The sequence below is a fragment of the Nyctibius grandis genome, chromosome 2, assembly GCF_013368605.1.
Source record: "Nyctibius grandis isolate bNycGra1 chromosome 2, bNycGra1.pri, whole genome shotgun sequence".
Lineage (NCBI taxonomy): Eukaryota > Metazoa > Chordata > Aves > Nyctibiiformes > Nyctibiidae > Nyctibius > Nyctibius grandis.
In genome coordinates this window covers 66,886,145-66,911,011 of record NC_090659.1, presented here as the reverse complement: position 1 = coordinate 66,911,011, position 24,867 = coordinate 66,886,145, and the positions used below count along the sequence as shown (strand labels likewise).

Sequence of the window (24,867 nt, the reverse complement as noted above, 5' to 3'; positions counted from 1 at the left end):
TGGAGCTAATAAACAAATAAGGAGTAAAACAAAATAAAAAACAAGGGAAACATTCATACCATTCTCTAACAACAGGATGAATAAGTGGGAAATCTATATAATGCATTTTCTTTAGCTTGAAACTGAAGTTCCAGAAAGTAAAAGTTACCTACAAAAAGACTGAGAGGTGACTTAATTTCTTTCTTACCCTGCCATTGCTTATAACAGCCATTTGCCCAGGGAGCAGCTTAAGAACCTCCTGACAGAACATCTGGTGGCTTTTAATTAAATCCAATCCTAAAGTGTTGTACTTCTTCTCAAAAGTATCGTCATCCATTCCCTAAAGCAAAGGTAAAGCATGAGATGGTGGAATGATTCAGCAAAAATAAATTTTGTAACAGCTGAGGTAATCAAAGATTTTCTTCAAGTTATGTGGTAACCAGAAGCCAAAATAAAAGAGCAACCTCAGCTTCAATGTAAGTACATGATTGTTGGTGTGGAGCCACGAGCTACTGATATGTATTTCTTCATTAGAAATACACAGACCAAGAAAATAGATTCATGCAGATACAATATAACAAAATAAATTAGTAACAGGCATGCACTGCTTAATTAGCTACCTTTATGTCTTTCAAAATGTATTAGACAATGAAATAAGAGCATGACCCAAACCAGCTAATTCATTTTCCAGTAGGGTGCTGGAGAATTCTCTTAGTCTTCCAAATCCTCCTATTTAAAAATACTACAATTTACAGCTCCTTCTGAAACAAAAACTAGTTTGCAGCTGTTATTTGATAACTCATCTCCACTCTACGTGTGAACTTTGGAATCAGCAACATTTGTATTTTAAACCAATGAATTTTCATAGAAGCACACTAGAAAATGTTGGCCAGAAGAATACAATGCTCGTTAACATCAACCACTTCAGTCTGTGCCTATTACTGCTTACAACCTCAACAGCAAGGTAAAAACAGTTACCTCTGAAGTCTTAATTCTTGACAAACATTAATACTGTAATTTTAATTGAGAGAGCTATTAAAAAAATCAACAATTAAAAATTAAACTATTTTGGTCTCAATATTCCTGTATCTATACTCTATATTTTTCAGTACTCTCATATTTTCTTCCTTTACTTTAAAGAAATTCTCTATTCTTCCATCACAAAAGTTGTCAAAAATCCAAATCTGCTTGAGCATAATCTGTATAAGGGTTATAAACTTCATAGCATTTGGCCAAACACTGTTACTCTCAACATCTCCTTACAATAAAATATAGGTAAAATGAAAAAGAAAGTAGTCTAATTTAGTTTGCACTCACTGGGATGAGGAATTTAACAATTTTAGTTCCAGCAGCAAGGGATTTTGCTGTCTCCTCCTTACTGAGTTTACTTAGGAAACTTTTTAAGTTGCTCTTGTTTTGTGTTAGAAAAGCAGTCAAAATTCCTCTTGCAATGGCTGTGTTATCTTCCTTTATTTTTGATGAAGGATTGTTCAAAATCCCAACTCGTGTATGACTGCTTGTTTTCTGCAAAGAAAAATACAGAATAATACACAATTTTACTGTTCCATCTGCTGTTACCTGATTATTCATATCTATTATAACTCTGTGAAATGCCCTTAAGTATTTAAATTTTTGCAGGTATTTGTCGTTAGAAAAAATACATCAATGCCTAATCTTAATCACTTTAATCTTAATCAGCAGGAAAATATTTCACTTACTAAAATCAGTGATGCCACTTAAAATTTAACAGACTAATGATTCTAAGGTAGGATCAAGTAGTATCACTGACTGAAGAAATGGTAAATGGACTCTATTGCAGCAAAGCATACAAAAATAAGGAATGAAATCATTGGTATTCAACATATTTAAACGGCAAACTGTAAATTGCAGCCCTTGAGAGTAGTTTTGTTAAAACACTTATATGAAAATCTTGAAAACTTATAAACTGTTCCTGAGAAGCATGTTCTTGCTGGAAAGAAGACAGGCGGCATACTAGGCTACATTAGGAGACACATGGCAAGCAGTCAAGGGAAGTTCATATTCTCCTCTACTCTGTACTTGTGAGGCTGCACTTGGACTGCTGTGCCTGGTTTTGGTCCTCCAGGGCAGTAAGGATGTTGAAATGCTGGAAAGGCTTCAGCAAAGGGCTACCAAGATGGTCAGAGGCCTATGAGGAGGCATTGAAGAAGCTGGGCTTGCTCAGTCTGGCAAAAAGGAGGCTACGGAGAACCGTAATAGCAACCAACAACTACTGAATGGGGAATGAAAAACACGACAGGCCCAAACTCTTCTTGGTAGTGGCAAAGCGTATAACAAGGGGTAATGGTCACAAATTTTGGCCTGGCAGGAAAAACTACACTAGGAAGGCAGCACAACACTGGAGTAAATTGTCAGGGGAGGGGATGGAGTCGCCTCCTTGGAGATTTTCAGGACTCCTTCAGGCAAACCTACAGCTGACCTGATCTAATGATGGCAATAATCCCACTTTGAGTGGGAGGCTGAACTAGATGACCTCCAGAGTTCTCTTCCAGTTAAGAAATCTCTAGTTTTTTCAAATGAAGTAAAAATATATTAGTAGTTTTCAAAATATTATATATTAACTGGAATAGTTAAAAGTGAGTTCCCTTTGGCCACTTCCCCTCACAGATTCTTGCTCGCTTTTCTTCAAGTGCTGATGGCAACTCATGCGCAACAGGTGTCTGTGCCAGTTCTGCACCTATCAGAAATTCTACCAGACCCTGACCCAAAAGACAAAAGGGACTGGAAAGGAGTAGAGAATCTCCATACAAATCAATGGAATTTAAAAAAATACTATGTTTTTGTCTTTTTGTCATGAAACTTGGAAATCACTAGACCAAGCAGTACATGTGGTTTATCTAAATCAAATCTATGAATTAGAATGAAGATAACCAATCAAACAGTTATTTCATAGAAGATCCAACAAATCTTATCCAGAACAGCTTTTTCTAATGTTTTCCCTAGATTCTTCTCACTAACACATGGGAACTTGCCCAGTGCCTCTGTTTAGCCCGCACTAAGGGCTAAACAATAACCAGCTGTTCTATCACCCAATGACGCCTCCCCAGCCGAGAGTGAAATGGGAAAAGGAGGGAGGCTCGTGGGTTGAAATGGAAACAGATTTAATAAAATAAGAAAACATTAATGCTAATACAAAATACACAGATTTATACTCAGCCCATATAGTGGTCGTGAGCTGCGCACTCCCAGCAGTGAATGCCAGACGTCAAACACTGCGAGCACCACAGCTCCAGTGAAAACACGACAGTCACAACGAATGGGAGAGCAGGCCTCGGGAGCAGAATGACGGGCGAGACTCTCCAGGGATGGCAACCATTGAAGAGAGAGGGGCCGTCCCCAGCCAACTTTCCAATTTGTAGTGAACATGACATTTATGGTATAGAACACTGCTGTTGGCCAGCCTGGGTCAGCTGCCCTGGCTTTCGCTCCTCCTAGCTTAAGCACCCGGCTAACTCAGAACTGCTAATGGTCTTGATCACCGTGGAAACACACACACCATGGCTGGCCACGAACTAAAACAAAGTGTCTTATAAACTTTGTTCCCACCGTATCGGGTGCTGCGGTCTTCGCAAAAATACAACTTTCCTCAACAGAAAAATGGTTCTATGATTCTATCCCAGTGAAACCAGGACACCCAGACAGTTCTCACTTCCCAGTAGGGAATTACAGCATATTTTCCCTGCTGAAGGGGGGAAAAAAATGAAACTACAGAGGGAATACATCTGTCAAGCTTGGGTCACAGATCTAGCAGTCACGTAAATGAAATGGTTTTCTGTAACAACGACTTGTACTGCATGTTCCTCTTCGCAGTTTTTTAAGCCTCTTTTTAAGACATATTTGGTATCACACGCTTCCTGCAACATATCAATTTCATAATTCCCTTAGGGTGGTTCCTGTTTCATTCCTGATTAGTAAATCTAGATGTTTTCCCAATTTCAGTCTTATTACTTTTCTAACCTCCCCAGAACTGAGGGGTTTTTTTTTGCCATTTATATTCACATGACATTTACTTGTATACTTTAAATCCTATTATTAATACTGAAGAACTTAAACATAGGCAAACTCATAATTGTGGATGTTCCTCCTAGCATATTAAAATACAAAAAAAAAAAATCTGTCTCAGAAGCATACAAACAGTATGTGGAAAAATGGTCACATGATGGCCGCAGCTATGCCATACAATACAGGAGAACACTGCATAATGGTTCACATCAACAGGCATTATCCTAACTTCCCTGGCCCAGGTAACATGCTAGGTTACCTCATGGGAGAAGGTCTGTAATTGGAATAATTCACCCTTTTAACTCACAGCAACATAGTTTGTCTCCTGCGTCAGGAGTCCATGAAAAAAACTGATCATTTACAGCCCTGTAAGATGCCAGTGCTGCAGGAGAGTAGAGCAAAACGAAAGCACAGTCTCATAAGACTGCACTTGACCCACAAAAAAATATTTTTACACTTTTATTTAAGAGTATAATTTTTGAATGTGCACAGTGTTGTTAAGAACATATTCATAATCATTATTTTAATAAAAACTGCTAGAAACTCACCAGATGTTTCAAGGCATTAGAAAGTAGTCGTCTCCCAGCTGGCTTATCGAAATCAGCAATAATCCAGATAGTAACAGCATATAATGCGTCTTCATCTGAAAATCAAAGATAATCCTGCTTCACATCCTGGAGAATATTCTCACGAGTAATGAATAATGAATTAATTCTGCTTGAGATTTTCAAGTTTATGTGTATGTTTGCCTGCTGACTTCAACTGTAAGACTAATCTTTGCCACATCAGAATCTTTTGCCCTCTGAAGTGAAATAAAACTCTTAGGAGGTAACTTACCATGTTAAAATGAGAGAGTCACTAAAATAGACAATCTATTGTTGTACCACTGAAATAAGATGGCTCAAAATAATAAGCTAGCTCCAGTCAACAAGACCTGCTTTATGAGGTTTCTTGTGAACATTTCATGGAGGCTGGTCATATAGCCAGAAATAAATAGAATTGAGTAGTTACAAGAATGCATGAGTTAGGCCATTCACTTTCCCCAGCAGCAAAGGGAGAGTCCTTCAACCACAGGCAGGACAAAACTTACTATTTCTGGACATAAATGAGAATATACCAAATACAGTTCAAAGAAAGTAAACTACTGTATAGACGTATACACAGAAAATTTCCCTTTTTCCTGGTCTATAGCCTCATGTTTTATTCTTCATAGAAGGGTAATGGTACATGAAAAACTTTGCAAAATTATCTGTAGAAGAGTATCAGTCTATTTAGGTCTATCATATATCCCCTGAAAGGTAATATGTATAGATGGGAATTTTACAAGATTCAGGTGAGATTCTATGAAGAGGTTATTATTAAGTGTTGCTGCAGTCTAGAGAAACACACGGGGGACAGAGATTTGAAATACAGATTCCAGCTTAAAGATTATGGGGTTTACAAAGATCTGAATCTTAGAAATGAGCCTACAGATTGAAAGCCAGTCATCATTTGACAACTAGCTGCGATGTCCCTGTGGTTGTAGACAGAGAATCAAACAGAGTCAAATAATTTTACTCTAAAGAAATGTAAGTATACGGCATTTCTTTCTGATAATGGAATATGTAAAAACTGTTAATACTGCATAAAAATTACTGAAAGAATAGCACTTCATTAACAGTATTATTCTGTCCCTTGATGGTCTGATGTAAATGAGCAGTTGTTAACTGTCTGCTCCTAGAAGTTAACAAGGTACAGACTATTGCAAAATTCCATGTAGTATTATGCCCCCCACTGTTGTAATTGTAATTTCTTCTAACTCCACGGGAGAGTACTTGCACATGCAATAAGAACATTTTACATCAAAAAATATTTTACATGTACAAAGAAGTGTGAGTTTTAACAAGATAAAATGTATACATGAGTGATAATCCAACAAAATACATAACTTTTTTATTTTCTACAGAAAGATAAACCTTCAGATAGCAAAAGTAAATGATCTAACTAGAGGAAAAATAAAGAGACACTGAATGCTAATAAATAATAAATAAAATAAATTATTCCTTAAATTGTAGAAATGCCTAATTTTGATATAGATATTACAAAGACTACACATTCTTCACTGGATAATGCTGCAACTTAGAGTCACTTGAAAACTGAATATACTCTCTTTTATATCCTCAAGTGAAACCATATTAATATGAAAATTGAGTCTGTTTTCGAAGCTGCAGAAGTCTTGAAAAGCTTTTTAACTGTAAACCAAAAAACAACTAGCCACAAAATCCTTCCCATTTCAAAACTACAAAATCTAAAATAACTATCCTGTTAATTATAGTTTATATTTATAATATTAGGATACTATCTGGCTTCTGAAAGAATATCACACAGAATCACACAGAATGTTAGGGACTGGAAGGGACCTCGAAAGATCATCTAGTTCAATCCCCCTGCCAGAGCAGGATTACCTAGATCATATCACACAGGAACGCATCCAGGCGGGTTTTGAATGTCTCCAGAGAAGGAGACTCCACAACCTCTCTGGGCAGCCTGTTCCAGTGTTCGGTCACCCTCACCGTAAAGAAGTTTTTCCTCATATTTATGTGGAACTTCCTGTGTTCCAGCTTGCACCCATTGCCCCTTGTCCTGTCAAGGGATGTCACTGAGAAGAGCCTGGCTCCATCCTCATGACACTTGCCCTTTACATATTTATAAACATTAATGAGGTCACCCCTCAGTCTCCTCTTCTCCAAGCTAAAGAGACACAGAAATATCCTGGGATATTGGGAAATTTATCTATTTACATGAGATCCTTGGGATACTTACTTACTTGGGATATTTTACTGGCAAATTTCAACAATTTGTAATACTCATATATATATATATCTATATAACCCATATAGAAAATGAACATACCCTTTTTTGTTAAATACTTCATGTTGTCTGAAATTACAGCACTTTTATCTTGTGAGTCCAAAAAGGAGAAAGTAGAGAAGTCTTCCACATCAAACAGAACTGCAAAATGTAAACAACAACATGTTAGAATTAAAAAAATGAAAATCATAACAACAGCCAATCTGAGAAAAGTAGTTACCAGATGTGGATCTGAAATGTATGTATCTTCTTTCTGCTCCAAGAATAGTGGGGTTTATACGGGAAACTACATTGTGCTGATCCATAAGAAAATCCATTGCATTTATATGATCATTTAATGAACCCTGTAGTAAAAGAAAAAAATTAAATCTGTACTTTTATAGTTTAAAGACAAACAAAGACCAAGTACTTGTACAATCTTTCAGCTGAGCTTAAAACTTCTATATACACCAAGCTATGGACAATGTCAAGTCAAGAATGTATAAATATCACACAGATAGTATTTCAAAATATCAGATATACATTTTTCAATGAACAACTGCAGTGCATTCTCAGTTTCTGGTTGAAAAATTCCATATAATTACTATATGCTTAGTTGATCCTTCAATCTTGTATAATCTAAATATACTGTTTCAAAACCACGACCGCAAATTAATGTAACAATGTAATTTCAGTTGTGATATTATTAATTTCAAGCCATCTCATAAAAAATTTAATATATAAACATGACTCAAACAATGCACTGCCAAATATTTCATCTTGCATTCATTCAGAAATGTTAAACATACCATGAACACTGCCCTCTGGAAGAACCCGGTGGCATCAATAATCCTCTGAAGAATAATTGTCTCTAACTCTGCAGCATCCATCTCTTCTCTGTTAAAGGGCACGCCATTAAACAGAGCTTGAGGCAATGGACCCAGGCCAGTCTTTTTATAAAAGGTTGCTCCTGCCTGATCAGATCAGAAATATCACAGGATTAAATAGACTGTGGCCAACTGTAGCAAAAAATGAGAGTAATATCAAGAGACAACGAATTCTAATCTCCAAGCACTATTCACTGTCACACCTTCTCATGAGTAGCAGGGACAAAACAGGAAATGTTTGGAAACCAAACAGGACGCATGGGACTCATTTCTCAAATAGAATGACAAAAGATATTGTAGATCTATATATGGTGTTTTAAACTTCTGCTTTATCATCTTGCTGAGAAATATTATTTTATTTTGCTTAACATTCTTAGCAAAAAATATCATGTAAATAACACGGGAGAAGGACCTTAAGACAGTCATAGTTTCAGGTGGATCAACCTAGACCTTTTCCCCAAAGACAGCGCCCCAAAAAAGACCTCAAAAGGCTTTTATGTTCAGAAGTCAAGCCTTATTTGATAAGAAAGCAGAACAAGCCATTTTTTCCTCAGAGAAAATTTAGTGAGACAAATAGAAATAAAAATGTATCGTAAGTAATTTCCCCTTCCTGTTCTGCATCCTTTCCTGTTTTCTTTCAGTGTCATTTTCTGGATGGCTACAAACTCTATGGCAGTATCTATGCATCCACCTTCCTGTCATCCCACTGTCTCCTCCCTGATCTTCATCAGAGTCTCATTGTCCCTTGTACAGGGGGCTTCCTCCTGATGGCCGTCTGTCTATTTTTCTTCCTTTAATATTATCTATGGGAAGCTTTACTCCCCTAAGCATATCCAGCTATTTATAGGGCAGATTCAAACTGCCCTTCTATATGAAGCCTCCATGCAACTCAGTGAGGAACAAGCAGTGTAAGGCTAACAGCACCTTTTTGGCTGCCCACATGCACGTTTCTAAAGGAACACACATTATACACACATTATATAACAAATTTTAAAAGGAAATAAATAAAATGGATGGCATGTGTCAGAAACACAAGATGGTACAGATGGCATGGCTGAAGACACATGAAGGAAAATGGTATTTTAAAATATATTTTAGCAGAAAATTGTCTACATAACCAATTATAGATAAAATATGTCCTCGATAGCCTGTCTTTCCCAAAGGAAATTATAATCAGAAAGCACCAGTAAACAATGATTCACCTAGAAGACAGGCTTCAGCTCCTCACCCAGAAAACACAGGTAAAAAATTTCTGCAGTGCGAGAGAGACCCCTTGACATGCTTAACCAGAAAAAAAAAATTGTGCTCCTGAATGCAGCAGGCAATAGTAAATTTTTATAGTGAGAGTATTAATGCAGAAACTCTTTCAACATTTCCACTAATGACTGAACGGTGGCTGAAGAAAAATTTGACTCAAAGATACTGTATTTACTTGCTTTAACATTTAACAATCTTTCAGCTTAGCAAATGCAATAAATTGTGTACTGCAATATTTCTTACCACTTTGCTCTCAACATACCTTCCTCCCTTCATCGTATTCAGAATGAACATCTAGTATACTCTGAACATCAGCGTGTGGGTATTCGCTTCTAAGAACATCTTTCACGTGATTTACTGTTAGAACATTTCCATCTTTCACTTCATGGTACATCTGTAAAAATTATAACAGAAAGAAATAAAAAAAAGTAATAAATTTTCAATCATAATTTAATAAAATCAATAAAAGTACATAAACATTAAAGTAAATATAATATTTTTATAGTGCTTTAGTAAATTTTGTATTGGTATATTTTTATTGCTATATTGCAGTTTTTATATTGCTTTAGTAATTATCACCATTGCACAAATGCACAATTTTTCATCACAGCGCTGTTCTGATGAATCTATTATTATACCTTTAGTCTAAATCTGAAGTGGCAAAGGAAATAAACTTATGTGAGCTGAATGTGAAAGGTTATTTCTCTCCACTGATTAGAGAGAAGGAAACTAAATTCTTACTATAAACTACCTAACCATGGGTAGTTACCTGAATCTACACGGGATGAAGCCAGTCCTGAAATAATCAGTGATACTTTTTCCTACAGTGGTAATTTTTCCTTACCAATGCTATTTTATTACATAGCATAACATTTTATTACTTTCATCAAATATACAAAAGAAATTTGAAGTGAAAATTATTCAATCCATTTCTTTTCAAATAAGGAACAATTCATTTCTCTCTATAGCTCTGAATATCTAACACCTGCATTTTATTGACTCTATCTTTGTTATCTTTTGATTAAATTTATCACCCCCTCCTTATATTATGAAACAAAGTAAATAGAGGAACACAACATTTGAAAAAGCACACTGTAAATTTATATTTTGTGATCTAGTCGTGGATAACAGTCACACACGTGTGTCAGCTCCTAACACTTGAGGATTTCTATTTCTCTTCCAAGGTACTCTTAGTTACGTCAATTCCTTTCATCTTATGCTCTCTGAGTTTGTCCATGACATTAGTTTCTAGGCACTGAACAGAATAATAGAAAACAAAAGTAAAAAAAATTATACATATTAATACCATATTCTCTGATATAATTTTGCCTGCAGAGTCCTCACATAGACTGCTCACTTTATTTCCCACCATTCTTCTCTTGACTCTGAAATTCCTGTCTTTACATGAACCTGCGTTCTCTCCCACAGAAAACCTGTCTTATTCATTAAGCTGCAAGCCTGGAATATTTCTGTGTTTTCTGCACAGAACAGCTCAAGCATGACTAAAAAAGAACTTATCTTACTCTGTTTCACCTTCTACACTAGAGAACAACCAAGGGTTTTTCAAAGCTTATAGGATTTCCAGAGTGATATTAAAATGCCTGTACTTCAAAAGATACAGAACACAAAGACAGGCACATCATGTTAACACAAATAATACAGTATCATTTTTCACAAGAAAATACTAAAAGCTATAAGGCATGCATCTACCTTTTTTACATTCTTGAAGAAAGCCTGCAGATAGGTAAAATGACAAGAGCAAGTTGGTTTCCATAAGAGGAAAGTATTTCTGCAAGTCATTCTATAGCATATTACTGCTATACATGTTTTTAATACTTTACTTCCATGTAAAGTGAATGCAAATGTATAATGTCGTCACAAGGTAGCAAAATCTTAACTACACAGAAAAGTAATAAGTGAAAAAAAAAAAAAGGAGGTGATTTCTTGTGAAAGAACTAACATTAATTATTGAGGTAAAGGCTTGAGAGGTGTCAGATTCCTCTGCAATGTAATTAAAAGTTCTCCAAAGAGCTATGCCAGCATCTTCATTTCCATCAATTTCTTCTTTTGTACTTAAAATGAATACAAATCCAATTCTATAAACAAACAAAAAGAGATCATACATTTTAAAACAGTATCAGTTTCACACACATTCTAATAACAACAGAGAAGAATAAGATGTTTGCATTCAAGTAATCTGTCCAGCATGTAGGGATGAAAACGCCTGTACCTAGGTGGTGTTGCCATGACTGTGTGGTGACACTGAGGATACCAGCTATGCAGTTTTCATCAGATCTCCTAGATTATGCTTATGTTATGAACTATGTATGCCTTTTCTACCATTTAAAGCTGACAGTAATCAAGATTTCTGTGAGTCATTAGGACTTACTCACAGCCCTTTCTCTCCTTACCTGTCTGAAGGTTATAACATTCTTTACATTCCTGACATCATCTCTTAATGGCTTGAGTTTTTGTTTTAGTCCAGGCATCGTCTGTCTCATTTTTGCTGAAATGGGTGTCTTGAGTAGCTGCATGTAGACATGCTGAGGTATTGATGTCCTGTCATCAGTACATGCCATTCTTACTAGCTCTTCTCTTGCTTTTTTTACCTTCTGGGGCTTCCCCACCCTCACGTTGCCATTCATTTTCCATTCACACCAGTTTTAACACATCTACTACAATTCCCTAAATTTCCATTAAATGAAAAAAGCCTTAGAAATATGAGGCTTGAGAGGAAAAAAGGCCCAGAAAACTTCTAGTGGAGGTGGTATTTTGATACTGTTTTCATGAAAAAACCCTGGATTGACCAGGCCATACTATCTTTAAAGCATAAAATGCAACAGAGATTTGGTGTTCTACAATAGCAGGGGAAATTCAAATTTCTTTGCCTATACAAAACATTTTGATTAAATTGAGCATCATCATTTGCACGCACAATTCATGAAGATGTCACTGAAAGGTTTAGCGCATGCTCCAGAAAGCCCAGAAGTCCAAGATATTCATGTGAAGATCCTGTTTCTCCAGGGAACAAAGGCTTTGAGCAATGAGACAATACAGTCAAATGGACTGCAAATAGTGGCACAACGACTAAAACACGAAGTCCTTCACAGACTGAAGACCCAGGAGAGTTAAAACTGAAGATATTTGAAGTTATATTCCCTGCTGAGAACACTTAAGGATCCTCCTGGTCTCTACTACACTACTGGAAAGGACTTCTGATCATTACAGTCAGTTCCACATTTTAGCTGGTATAGGAAAAGGACAAGAAAGATCCTTCTGTTGAGTCTCAAGTGACAGAGCATGTGCACATCCATAGCTAGAACATACAGATTCCCAAGAGGAGATATATATGCCTATTCATGAACACAACTGCCTGCATTACGACATGAGGACTAGGAAGGTGGATTCTGACACTCACCTGGAATTTTGTAAAGTGCAAAGCCATGAGAACTGTTAAGGACTTCCAAGCCTTCTGCTGCCTGATATCAATAAATTTTCTTAGAAGAACAGATACTCTCCCCCCCACCCCCTGCACTTCAACATTAAGCCTGCTTGTATAATGGGAGAGAGGAATGGGAAGAAGATGGCCAAACCCAGATATTTTTATGAATCAGAAATGGATATTTTATGTGAACGCTTTGCTGTTGCAGCAGTTCAGGGAACAACTTAACGTAGTTTTCTGGAACACATCCTTGAATCATCCTGAATATCTGCAGCTAACACTATTCATACTAGGTCTGCAGCAAAATCCTCTGCCATTAGCTGTCACTTCTCCCAAGACAAACCCAACAGTGCTCAAAAAAGCTGCTTCATGAAAAATCCCTACAGAAGCAGCTATTCAACTTTGTTCTCCTCTACTTTTACTTTTTAGCAAACCTACTGGCAGGGATGTTTCTGTCTGCCAAACCGCAACCCAAACCACTTAACAATGTGCTAACTGGCTTACACAATCACAGCCATCTATGAAACACAGCTATATAAACTGCTGCCTATTCCTGACTACACATATGACAGCACTGGATAATGTCCCATATTCAGCAGTCAGTTGAAAGATCAAAAATTATGCCAACTATCAAAAAGAGGAGAATTGTGAGACAGAACAAGGGAATAACAGTCTATCTAAAGGAGTATCACAGAGACTCAAAGCTGGCTTCCGCTGTGCAAAACACTCTGCATATTGCAAATATTTCCACAAAGCGTACAGCTCCATCGTAGCTGCTACCAGAACATGAGAGACCTACTGATCTCATGATACACAAGAGCTACTACAACAACATGACAATCTGCAATGCTGAGCTCATGTTTCAGAAGGCCTTCATATTTACAAGTGATAATTCAATGAGTTGATTTAGGAAGTCAGCTTTCCATTCAGATAGCCACTTCACATTAGATATTTTAAAACTATTGAAACAAAATCTGTCATATCAGTATAAAATCGTTTAGACAGATGCTCAGGACATAATCAGGTATGCATCAGATCAAAGGACACAGGGAAATACAGCAAGTAATACAGCAAGAAATACAGCAAGTTTTCTGAAAGTATATAAATAATAATTAATGCATAAAGATGCACCATGTTCTACAATTGCTTCTCCCATTTCTTAGGCCTTTCATTGTTGTAAATAACTTTTCCTGAAGTCTTGTGTCATCTGGGTGCTGTAGGAATAGTCAGCAAAGCAAAATATTATACAACAGTATAGACCCCATGGCTTGTCCACATCATGAATATTGTGTACATGGCTGTTGCTCTCATCTCAGAGAAGTTACATTAAAATGAAGAAAGTTCATAGAAGGACAACTCAGAAAACAAAACAACCTTTGGAACAGCTTTCAGGCAAGGAATAAGTAGTAACCTAAGGAAAGAAACTACTGTAGCCGAATATGGCAGAGCTGTATAAAATCATGACTGGCATCTAGAGAGCAGGAGAGACTGCTTAGTCTCTCTCACAATTATAAGAGCTACAGAGACAGTAAATGAAGCTATTGAAAGTCTGGCTCAAAACAAACGAATCAGTTCTTCATACATCATATAGTTCAACTGTGAAAACACCTGGAAAAGGATACTGTGGGTGCTAAAACTTTACATGAATTCAAGGGGAAAACAGAAAAGTTTATGGAAGAGAAACCCATTGAGGGTTGCTAAATATTTAGAAACTACATCTGGGTCTGGAATTCTTTGATCTCCAAATATGCGAAGGCAAAGTACCTGGTTTGCCCTGTTCTTTGTATCGTACCTAGGCAGCTCCTTGTGGCTTGTTGCAGACAGACTGACCTGAAAGGACCTTTAGTCTGACCCGGTTTGGCTGGTCTTATGCTGTTATGTATCAGAAAAGGCAAATTAGGTTCCAGTCTGTATTCTCCTCAGGGACTGAAGCAGTATTGTCTCCCAGGTAGTGACAACAGTGACAAAATGCACAGATAACTAATATATGTCCTCCATTACTTTTTTGTCATTGGATGACAAAAGACAAAGAAAAACAAAACAATGATCAGAATTAGTAAAATTTTGAAGGAAAATTAAAAACCTGTAATTCATTGAGGAAACAAAAAGCAATTTCACAGGAAGATTTTAAATATTTAACATGGAATTCATCTTGTTGAATTTTGGACCTAGTTTGGACACCCTTCTCTTCTTTTATAAGCTGTGGAAATAAATAAGCACTTCTGAGAGCAATTAATTTTTTCTTAAAGTAGACATCTCAGATCAACCAGATTCTTCCTGAGGAGTGTCTCTTTCTCTCAAATGATGACTAGTTCAGACTCAGACAACTAATTTTTAGAAATTCAAGACTTGGTGAGGATAATCTTGTTTTGGTCTTTGAAGTATTTATATAAAAACAAAATTAGGTAAAGCAACCTCACTTGAAAGAAATAAATTCAAAAATGTCCTCAAATCATGTTTTATTTACAGTGTATTTTGCTTAGAAAGCAACTTCACATGGGCATCCAGTGGGACTATTTGACAAGATAATTTTTTATCAGATTTCTGCAGTTTATTTACCACACACTCAGGTATGTTACCCCTTGCAACCTGTTTGCTTAAGAATACTTAACACCTGAGTAAGCTTAACAGAAGTGGGTAACCGATGCATTTTATTAGAATGTTGTTGCATTGGACTCAATTTCAATGCACATCTTTGCCTAGCAGAATTGAAGATGAAGAAGAAAAAAGGAAAGTAACCTTCTTTTAAGACTTTTCTTCAAGACTTTCCATTTTCCTTACCTAAGTGGTACATTATGATGATAGAATAATTCTGCCAGTTTCATATAATCACCTGTATCTTCTTGGACAGGATCAACAAAAAGTACCTAAGAATAGAAAACATATTATACAGCCAATATTTATTCTTGATGTCTGTTGTTATTTTTTTCAGACATAAAATCTAAGGTAAGAACAGAAATTTCCAAAGGAGCTGTGCACCCCAACTGTTTCCAATTTCCTAGAGCATTCATTGTAAGAAAACATTGAGTATAAATGAAAATAACTTCAGAATTAATGAATTTGGACCAAATATGGAAAACAGGATTTACCTGTTTATTGAACTTCAAACCAAGTGATATCACTACTCTCCTTTGAAATACTGTGCCAACACTTTTTTTTATTAATGAACTTGATATTTAATTAAAAAGGACCTAATGCTGATTTTCTATTACTTCTTTCAACTAACCCTCTTCTGTTGTGAAAACTGAACTAAAATAAACAAACAGAATATATTGACTTAAAACTTTAATTAAAAAATGGAGCATTGGGAAAGAATTCTTCCTTCCTGTCTCACATATCTTTTTATTCATTCTTTCACTTACTGTAGCTTGAAGTGTAAAATTGGATCTTTCAGGCATGCACAGAATCTAAAACTGGGATCTGTCTGCATAGGTAGATTGTCCTTACACAGATTTAATTATGACATTGGTACCTTATTTATTCAGCTTTGCACTGCAACTTCCCTTAGAATTTATCATATTTTTGCTAGAGTGTCTGAACGCAGCAGAATAATTTTTAAAATTTTGAACACTCCCTCCCCCTCAAATTATAGTTAAATATGTTGTAGATTTCTGTAATACAGCTGTTATATATATCTATGCCAATATTTAACTTTGAATACATAATGCAATCTACTTCATATTACACACACCTTATGCTTCATTATAAATATACATATTTTTTTTTTATTACATATTGCTTGTCTTTTGTTTGTCTTTTTGTATACTGAACTTCATGTCACTTGGAGTGACTACATCAGTGGACAAGGGAAGAGCTACGGATGTCATCTATCAGGACTTCTGGAAGGCCTTTGACATGGTCCCCCACAACAATCTTCTCTCTAAATTGGAGAGATATGGATTTGATGGATGGACTATTTGGTGGATAAGGCATTGGCTGGATGGTTGCATCCAGAGAGTAGTGGTCAATCGTTCAATGTCTGGATGGAGATCAATGATGAATTGTGTCCCTCAGGGGTCCCTATTGGGACCACTATTGTTTAATATCTTAATCAGTGACATATACAGTGGGATCAAGTGCACCCTCAGCAAGTTTGCAGATGACACCAAGCTGAGTGGTGTGGTTGACACGTCCAAGGGACAGGATGCCATTCAGAAGGACCTGGACAAGCTTGAGAAGTGGGCCCATGTGAACCTCATGAGGTTCAACAAAGCCAAGTGCAAGGTCCTGCACCTGGGTCAGGGCAACCCCCAGTATCAATACAGGCTGAGGGATGAAGGGATTGAGAGTAGCCCTGCAGAGAAGGACTTGGAGGTACTGGTGGATGAAAAGCTGGACAAAAAGCTGGACATGAGTGGGCAATGTGCACATGCAGCCCAGAAAGCAAGCTGCATCCTGGGCTGCATAAAAATAAACGTGGCCAGTAAGTCGAGGGAGGTGATTCTGCCCCTCTACTCCATTCCAGTGAGACCCCACCTGGCGTACTGCATCCAGCTCTGGAGCTCTCAGCACAGGAAAGACATGCACCTGTTGCAGCGGGTCCAGAGGAGGGTCACAAAAATGATCAGAGGGCTAGAGCACCTGTCCTATGAGAAAGGGCTGAGAGAGTTGGGGTGGTTCAGCCTGGAAAAAAGAAGGCTCTGGGGAGACCTTATTGCAGCCTTTCAATATTTGAAGGGGGCTTATAAGAAAGATGGAGAGAGGTTTTCTACCAGTAGTAGTGACACTGTAGTGACAGAACAAGAGGTAACAGTCTTAAACTAAAAGAGGGTAGATTTAGATCGGATGTGAAGAAATGAGGGTGGTAAACCACCACCAGTGTCACAGGGGAACAAACTGCCCAGAGAAGTTGTGGATGACCCATCATTGGAAGTGCCCAAGGTCAGGTTGGACAGGGCTCTGAGCAACCTGACCTAGTTGAAGATGTCCCTGCTCATTGCAGGTGGGTTGGACTACATGACCTTTAAAGGTCCCTTCCAAGCCAAACCATTCTATGGTTCTATGATTCATACAATTACCATTTGTAATTTAAATATCAGTTTAAATCAGCAATTGCTGCTTTCTTAACTTACTAAGTGATACAGAATGTTATGTACAGAGGAAAAATTAGGCTACAAGACATTCATAATTACTATGCTTTATAACTTAAATCTTTTTGTACCTCAGTTCACCACCTCTAAAACAAGGACAGTTATCATCACCTTCTCTCAGTAGTGTAATTAACATTAGTGTACATTATAACCTATCTTAACAATGAATACAGCATGCGTATTTTTCCATTAATTGTCTGTACACATATTAATACAAACACTATGCAAAAAAATTAAGTTCTCCAAACATACCAAATTATATAAATTGCGTCTAATCTGCAGTATAACTCCGGGAAATGCGGGTTTTAGCAGTTCCTGATAGCTTGCAGGCCATGTGCTATAGCTGTGATCCTGTTCTATATTATTAACCCACTAAAACAAAAAAGGCAGATATTTAAAAAACATATGTTAAACACTGAGTAAAATACATACGTATAAATAAAGATATTTTAAAACACATAGAAAGCCTGGAAAGAGTAAAATGTTTTATCTTCTTTTTGAAACAGTAACAGAAAATAGCTTCTAAAAATAATATTTTTTTTCTTTTCAATCAAAATATTTGGGGTTTTTATTTGCAGTACATAATAAAACTAATAAAGGATGGAAAAGGAAAAGAGACCATTTGTACCCTGTATCAGGATGTGAACAAAACAATTTTTTCAAGTGTGGAAACTACTTTCACAATACAAAGGTCATAACACAGATATGTGTATAACACAGCATAACCATCTTGTAAGACAAATACAGTATTTATCTATAACCCGCAGCAGCACTTTAGATATATAAAAATAAATTAATATATGGCATATTTGTTCTTCTACTGTTTTCTGTGCAAGCTTGTCTATTCTTGGCAAACAGAAGAGTGAAATATGGTTCTTTCAGGTGAAGAAAATTAGTATTTTAGTGCCTTTTCCACTGGCATATAACCTTTGTAATGAAAACTGTATAAATTTGAAGGGAAAAAAACAGAGTCATTGGACAATTAGAAACAAAATATTTAAGTGGTTGTCCACAATTCGCTTATCATACTTGTAAAGTACATTTAACAGTCTTGCATAATGCGAAGATATTATGTAGCTGGATTAATTGCTGTAAAGTCAAATTCTAGTAGCTATGAGTGTGCAACTACTCTTAGATGCATTCCTCATTTCTTTCAAATATCCTACATCTTAAAATTTTAATAAGGTATAGGCTAGAGAAAATTACTCCTAAAATATATTGAAGATATATCACCCTCTAAATATTTTAAACTGCTTACTCATATATGGTCTCGGGCTTAATATTTCAATTACACTACAAAAAAAAAGGTAGACTGTCTCATACACAGCATTATCAAATATGTAATATTTAAACAAATAATTGTTTAATTACTTACTATTATTGAAGAGTGACGAATATCTAGTGCGTAACTGTCATCTGTAGGATGTATATGCAACCTCATAAATTTACTCAGGATCTCCTCTTTGATTCCAAGTTCATGAAGGCCATGCATCACTTTTCCTTCCAGTTTAAGAGTCTCTAAGATACTTTTTCAGGAAGACAAAATGCATAATGTCTACACAGAATTCTTGTCATGACATAAAAAGAAAAAATATTTCAAAGACTATTAATGTTAGGATGCTATTTTTAGTATTAAAAAGAATTTTTATATTTTCCTGCAGTCAAATGTTTAAAATAAAATCATTTAATAACACTATATGTCTCCAACTTATTTCAAACCAGAATTGTAACAGATTATACAACTCTTTTGTTCATTCACATCTATTTTATATGAAGGAATTTCATCCATCTTTAGCAAGACATGGGAGGACAGCAGAGTGGAAGGTTGCTTGCTGCATTGTCCTGCCTGAGGCAGAAACCCAAGCAGGGGGGTACCCTAAGAGGAACCTTTGCAAGTGTGTAGAGAAGCAGACAGCAAGTGATGGAGACACAGACGAACTCTAAGTCTGCATCATGGCAAAACCCTGAAAACAGCATGGAGGAAACACATAGCTACACCTCTAAAAGAAGACTCTTTCCCAGAAGACACAACAGGACTCTGGAACATTTGTTGCAATCTGAAAATTCAATATGAGACTGGAAACAAACCTGAAGTACTCACCAGCAGAACAGAGCAAGATTTTACAAATGCCTTTATTTCTATCTTGCTTCATTTTGAGTCTTCTCTATTCTGAAAGGTTTCTTCTAAAATATATTGAAATTAAACCTAGCACTAGCATTAAAAAGCATTATTAATATTTGCATCATTACCAAAAAAGATGCAAGCGACTCCATCTCAAAACTCTGGCTGAGAAAAAAATTAAGTAAAAATTGCAAGTATAAATTCTAAAACCAAGAAAGTTTAAGAATCTCCATGGAGGAGAAAAGAAGACATTTTGAGTTAAAAAATAGAAAATACAAAATTGTAGACTCTGACAAATCATAGAAACATGAAAACAACTTCAGCCTTAGCATCAGTAGATTTACTGACACTTTGCAGTTTTGAAGTAATCATGTCTGTCCTGCTGTTGACAACATACAGAATAATGCAAGGGAAAATGATTACAGTCTACGAGTGCTTGCATAAAAGAGGCAAGTCACACCCAAAATAATTATACTATAGTTACACAAACTGGAAAAAGATTTCTTATACCAAAAAGCATATTAGTTCTGCATTAACAGAACTTATTACAAAAGGTGGCCAGACACAGACTCGCAAACATGCCAAAAATAACCTAAGGTGTTGTGTATCTAAATGTAATGCCTGCAAATTTTTTTTAATTTTTAAGAAATAGGGATGCGAAAGCACTTAACTTTCTCTTCATAAAGTGCTTTTCCCGCCTTTTCATACATACGTATTGGATTCCTTCCATTTCCAAATGAATTTTACATGGTGAACCATAAAATTGTAAGCAAATTCAAAAACATTCCAAGAGAAAATGCTGTTTTCAATTACTTATACAATGTTCATATTCAAAGCAAAACCATTGCAAACCAGTATTCCCTCTACTGGAGCAATTCCTGGCCCCCAAAATGCAACAGATGAGATTATCTATCACCATGAGTACAACTTCTCCTGTATTATTAGTAATTCTGTAATCTTCAAACAAAAGGTACTGTCTTACCTAAAAGGATCATGAAAATCCAGATCAATATGAAGGCCATTTAGAAATAAACGTGCTTCTCCAGGTTGGATTCCAAGTATTTCATGAAAATGCTAAAAAGTAGAAAGTACTGCTAACTTATTTAGGTATATGTCAACACTAACACACATAGATAAATAAATATGTATATATAAAAAACTTTAAATAATTCTGCAAAACAGACACATCAAATCTCTTCCACATAATTTCTTCTTTTAGCTGAGCGTTGTTGGTAAAAATATTGACAACATACTTTTACAAGTGCTATTTAACACACTTTCAATGTACAAATACAAAGGAAAATAGCTGACAATTCCCCTCCAAACAACCTACATTGTCCCTACCTGTATAAGGTAGAGCCAAGGACACATTCTCAGTGTCTGACAACAGAAAGTGAAAATACACACACATACAGAAATATGGCTTGTAAGGTTTTGAAAAATTACTGCTACATATCCATTCAACAAAGGGAGACCATATGTGTCCTTCAGACCTCCACTTGAAATTAGCTTTCTCAATAGCTTAACATCTTTCACAATTCCAAAAAATGTGTAGTTGCAATTGTTATGCAGAATTAGGAAAGACAGACTAGAAACATACAATCTCCTCTAACAAAGGGACCTTGGAAAAAACATGTATCAGAAAAGGATAGCATAGCATATCTTTGCTTTGCAAAGAAAAAAAATCATCAATAAATGAATACAAGAGGAAGGAAGTATTTAGGAAGTAAAGTATGCCTTATCATTTTGTTTCAGAGAGTTGTGAGGCACCACGCTGTTCAATCTATGGTGGCTGTAGCAAGATAAGTAACAGGAGCAACAGCAGTAGTTTATTCCAACTCACCCCATGAGGAGCAGTCAGATTTCCAGATCTGTCTTAATTCCCAACAGAGGAATGGAAAGCACAAAAAATACGCAGAAAAAAAAGCAAGCTGAGAAAGATATATTTTTTTCCATTTAGCTCCTACTTGCTGAACAAAATAAGTGTGAACAAAAACCACACTTTGAACAAAAGCACACTTCGAACAAGCAACTCAGGCTGTGTATATTACTCCACTTATAAGACTGTCACTGAACAAATGAGAGAAAAAACAGGGGAACATTGAAAGCGATATTATTTCTTTAAAGTAGTGTGGTTATTTTCACACAGTTAAATGTAAATAAACTCAAAGCTAACGGGTTTGTGGCATTACAAGTGCAACCCCAAATAAATGAGACAACAGTTTACTTGAAGCTCCTTGTAATCCAACCTATGTGCGTATTACTTATCATTCATTGAAAAGGTACCACATTCCTTAGTATATACAAACATTTTCACAAACCAAAGCAGAATGGAAATACGTAATGACACTTAATACCAGTGTATGAAAGGCAGGGCTCTCCATGAGGGAAAAATGAAGCTGTGATAAGCCTGAGCCTAACACAGAAAGAATTTTTATGAAAGTCCAAAACCTGTCCTTAACAAATAAATAAAACAAATAAATTTAATTTATTCTAATGGTGTAACCTGAACTTCATAGCGCTGTCATTGCTTTTTTGTGTGTAGATTTACAAGAGAGTAATATAATTACTTATGCTTGTTATAAAGTATCTAAATACATGTATTCAAACTCAGATATAATGATAGAATATTGCGGATTTGGGAGGGCTGCATCCCACTAACGCTGAGAAATAACCAGAAAGACCTTTTTTTTTTTTTTTTAATTTAGGTAGTTATTATCATCTTTCATGAAAATTTTAGTAGGCACCTAAAAAATGGATGTCAGTGGGCTTTCAAAAATGAGGAGCATAAATGCATGGCAGTTAAGTTTCCTGTGGTCAGATGAGGAACAAAAGAAAGAAATAATTTAATTACTTTCTTAATTTATAAAACTCACTTTATTCCCAATCATATATAAATTACAGAAATGTGGTGTTTTTGTAGGTCCCAAAACTTGGTACAGAAGAGGAAGGACTTCTGTCTTTTTACAACTAACTGCTGCTTTGGATTACTCTGGCCCAAATGCAGGACTTCATATTTATCTTTGTTAAACCTCATGCAACCATTAAAACAAAAACTAGAAGTAGCAGCTGGTGTCTGACATTTACATTTTTCCTACCACAGCTTCACACAGAATTACACACCCTCCCAAGGTCTCACTATACACATCCCTTCTAAGCAGTCAAAATTCACATATGCCTGACAATGCCAAGTGCCCTTGCAGCAGGTGAAATTTCTGATTATTTTACTTACACAGAGTTTGATCCTGAGACACATGCAAAACAGGCAGACTGGACAAAATTAAACAGCCAGGCACACAGTGATGAGACTCCTCTGCACCATACAGAGAAGCACCCAAAGTCCTAGGTATACCTAGAATTTTCCTGTAGTTAGAAAATCCAACTTGGATTACAGTTTTAATACCAGTGTTGTGCCACAAAGTACTGACCACAGAAAAATCCCCCTTAATGCCCCTGCACTCAAGGATCGAACAATAAACATAAATAGGATTATAGTCTCAAGAAATCTTACCAGTATCCTTCAGGGCTCTTGCGCAGATCTTGTGAGATCAGCTAGAACAGGCCCTCTCCTTGAAGCACTGAAATCAGCATTTAGGATAAGAGATCTCTTACCACTACTGAAAGCTTACTGGTCATTCCTATAAGCCCAGATACTCATGTAAACACATATACTGAGAAGGACTGTAACTGGCTGACATAAGTCATAAAAATCCTAATACTAACTAAAATGAATGCAAGAAGAATGAAAAAATCATTGGCCACTGGGTATTGAAATGGGAGTCTAAAAGTTTTTCAAATCCTTCAGGACTGCAGTAGGAAAAGAACTGAGCTGAATCAGAGCTGAGACTCTTTATACAATTTTGATGCTAGGCATTTGATTGTTCAGAAGAGCATCCATTTGCCATAACTAATTTGATGGAAGGAGTATTTAGGCATCCAATACCAGAATTTAACATTGATAATACTCATACAATATTTTCTTGCTAAACTGTCAGCAAATTATTGAATTGGAAGTTGTGAGTTGTGTTTAATGAAATTGTATTTTTTCTTTTATCTATAGCAGTTGTTTGTCTATTTCTTAGTTAGGTATCAATTCACTACACCTAAATCATTATATGCCTTTCAAGTTTTAATACCTTTATTTCCTCCCATTGCATTTCCTATTCAACTTTCATTATCTTGAGAGGGAATCATCCAGTTACACACAGCATAAGATCATATCTCTCCTGCTGCTAGATGGATGTACTGCAGTTCAAGAATGCACATGCCAATTTATTGTGCTCTAGCAGCAGTGTTCAGGAAGTTTCCCTAATTTTATTAAACAGATTTTAGCTTTTAGCTATTTTAGCCTTTAGACTACAGGTAGGATGTAGTATGAAATTTAAACTTAGTGCGATAGGTACCCAAGATCCTCTTATAGTTAATGTATTTAATACAGTTGTGGAATCAGAGGAGTGATTCAGCTGACCAACCACATTGATATCCAATGTCATTTGTTTCAGGATAAGGCATCTTGGACTGGGAAGTACGGATCAGGTAGAAAGGAATGGATTTCTCAGTGGACACATCTGCCAGACCTGTGTGGCTATCTTGGATAGCATGTAGCATCTCAAATGACATCAGAAATTGAGGTTTAGGCAACTCAATCATGCCCCACAAAACAACCATGGAGTGAGCTGTATTGTTTTTGAAGTCCATTGACTACGTCTTCATTGTCACAATGGGAGTTTAGATACCATACAGATGTGCCTAAATGCAGACATCTTCATTTCAAACAAGATCTTAGTTACTTTTCCTAATCCTTATATTTAGTAATAATTGCCATTTTAATTCCTGATATACCTTTACTTTTTTGCATTTTGGGTTAGAAGAGTAGTTTTTGATTAAGCAGTTGGTTTTCATTTTTGTGTTAACAGAGCTGGAACTGGAGAAAGACATTGTAAAGACTTATCAAGAAACAAGGAAAGTCCTGATATCAACACTTGTACTCTGGAGAAACTATGATCATCAGGGCTTTGTTTTGCTTTATCCTGACTATAACTCTAACAACTAAGATATAGGAAAATGCATATCTCAGCTGTATACAGAAAGCAATGAAGCAGGGTGCAGATACAGATTTGCTCCCTTGAGCAAAAACTATGGGACTTCTCACCAGTACAAGAAACAAGAGGCCTGCATAATGTTGAGCCCACTCCAAGATCATTGTGAAAACCCAAGAAT

General features: G+C 36.2%; 1 protein-coding gene across 3 annotated transcripts in view; it reads right to left on the bottom strand.

The window, feature by feature from the left end:
* The window catches only part of UGGT2 (UDP-glucose glycoprotein glucosyltransferase 2), a 99,414-nt gene that overhangs the window by 39,582 nt on the left and 34,965 nt on the right, over positions 1-24,867 (bottom strand). For all 3 annotated transcript variants that reach the window (XM_068420445.1, XM_068420455.1, XM_068420463.1), the window contains exons 11-22: positions 20,630-20,721; positions 18,901-19,051; positions 17,778-17,897; positions 15,217-15,302; positions 10,954-11,089; positions 9,256-9,387; positions 7,659-7,823; positions 7,091-7,214; positions 6,913-7,011; positions 4,569-4,663; positions 1,297-1,503; positions 188-319 (exon numbers count right to left, since the gene is read on the bottom strand). In XM_068420445.1, coding sequence (XP_068276546.1) covers positions 188-319; positions 1,297-1,503; positions 4,569-4,663; positions 6,913-7,011; positions 7,091-7,214; positions 7,659-7,823; positions 9,256-9,387; positions 10,954-11,089; positions 15,217-15,302; positions 17,778-17,897; positions 18,901-19,051; positions 20,630-20,721 — 1,539 coding nt within the window. The remainder of the gene's footprint in view (positions 1-187; positions 320-1,296; positions 1,504-4,568; positions 4,664-6,912; positions 7,012-7,090; positions 7,215-7,658; positions 7,824-9,255; positions 9,388-10,953; positions 11,090-15,216; positions 15,303-17,777; positions 17,898-18,900; positions 19,052-20,629; positions 20,722-24,867) is intronic.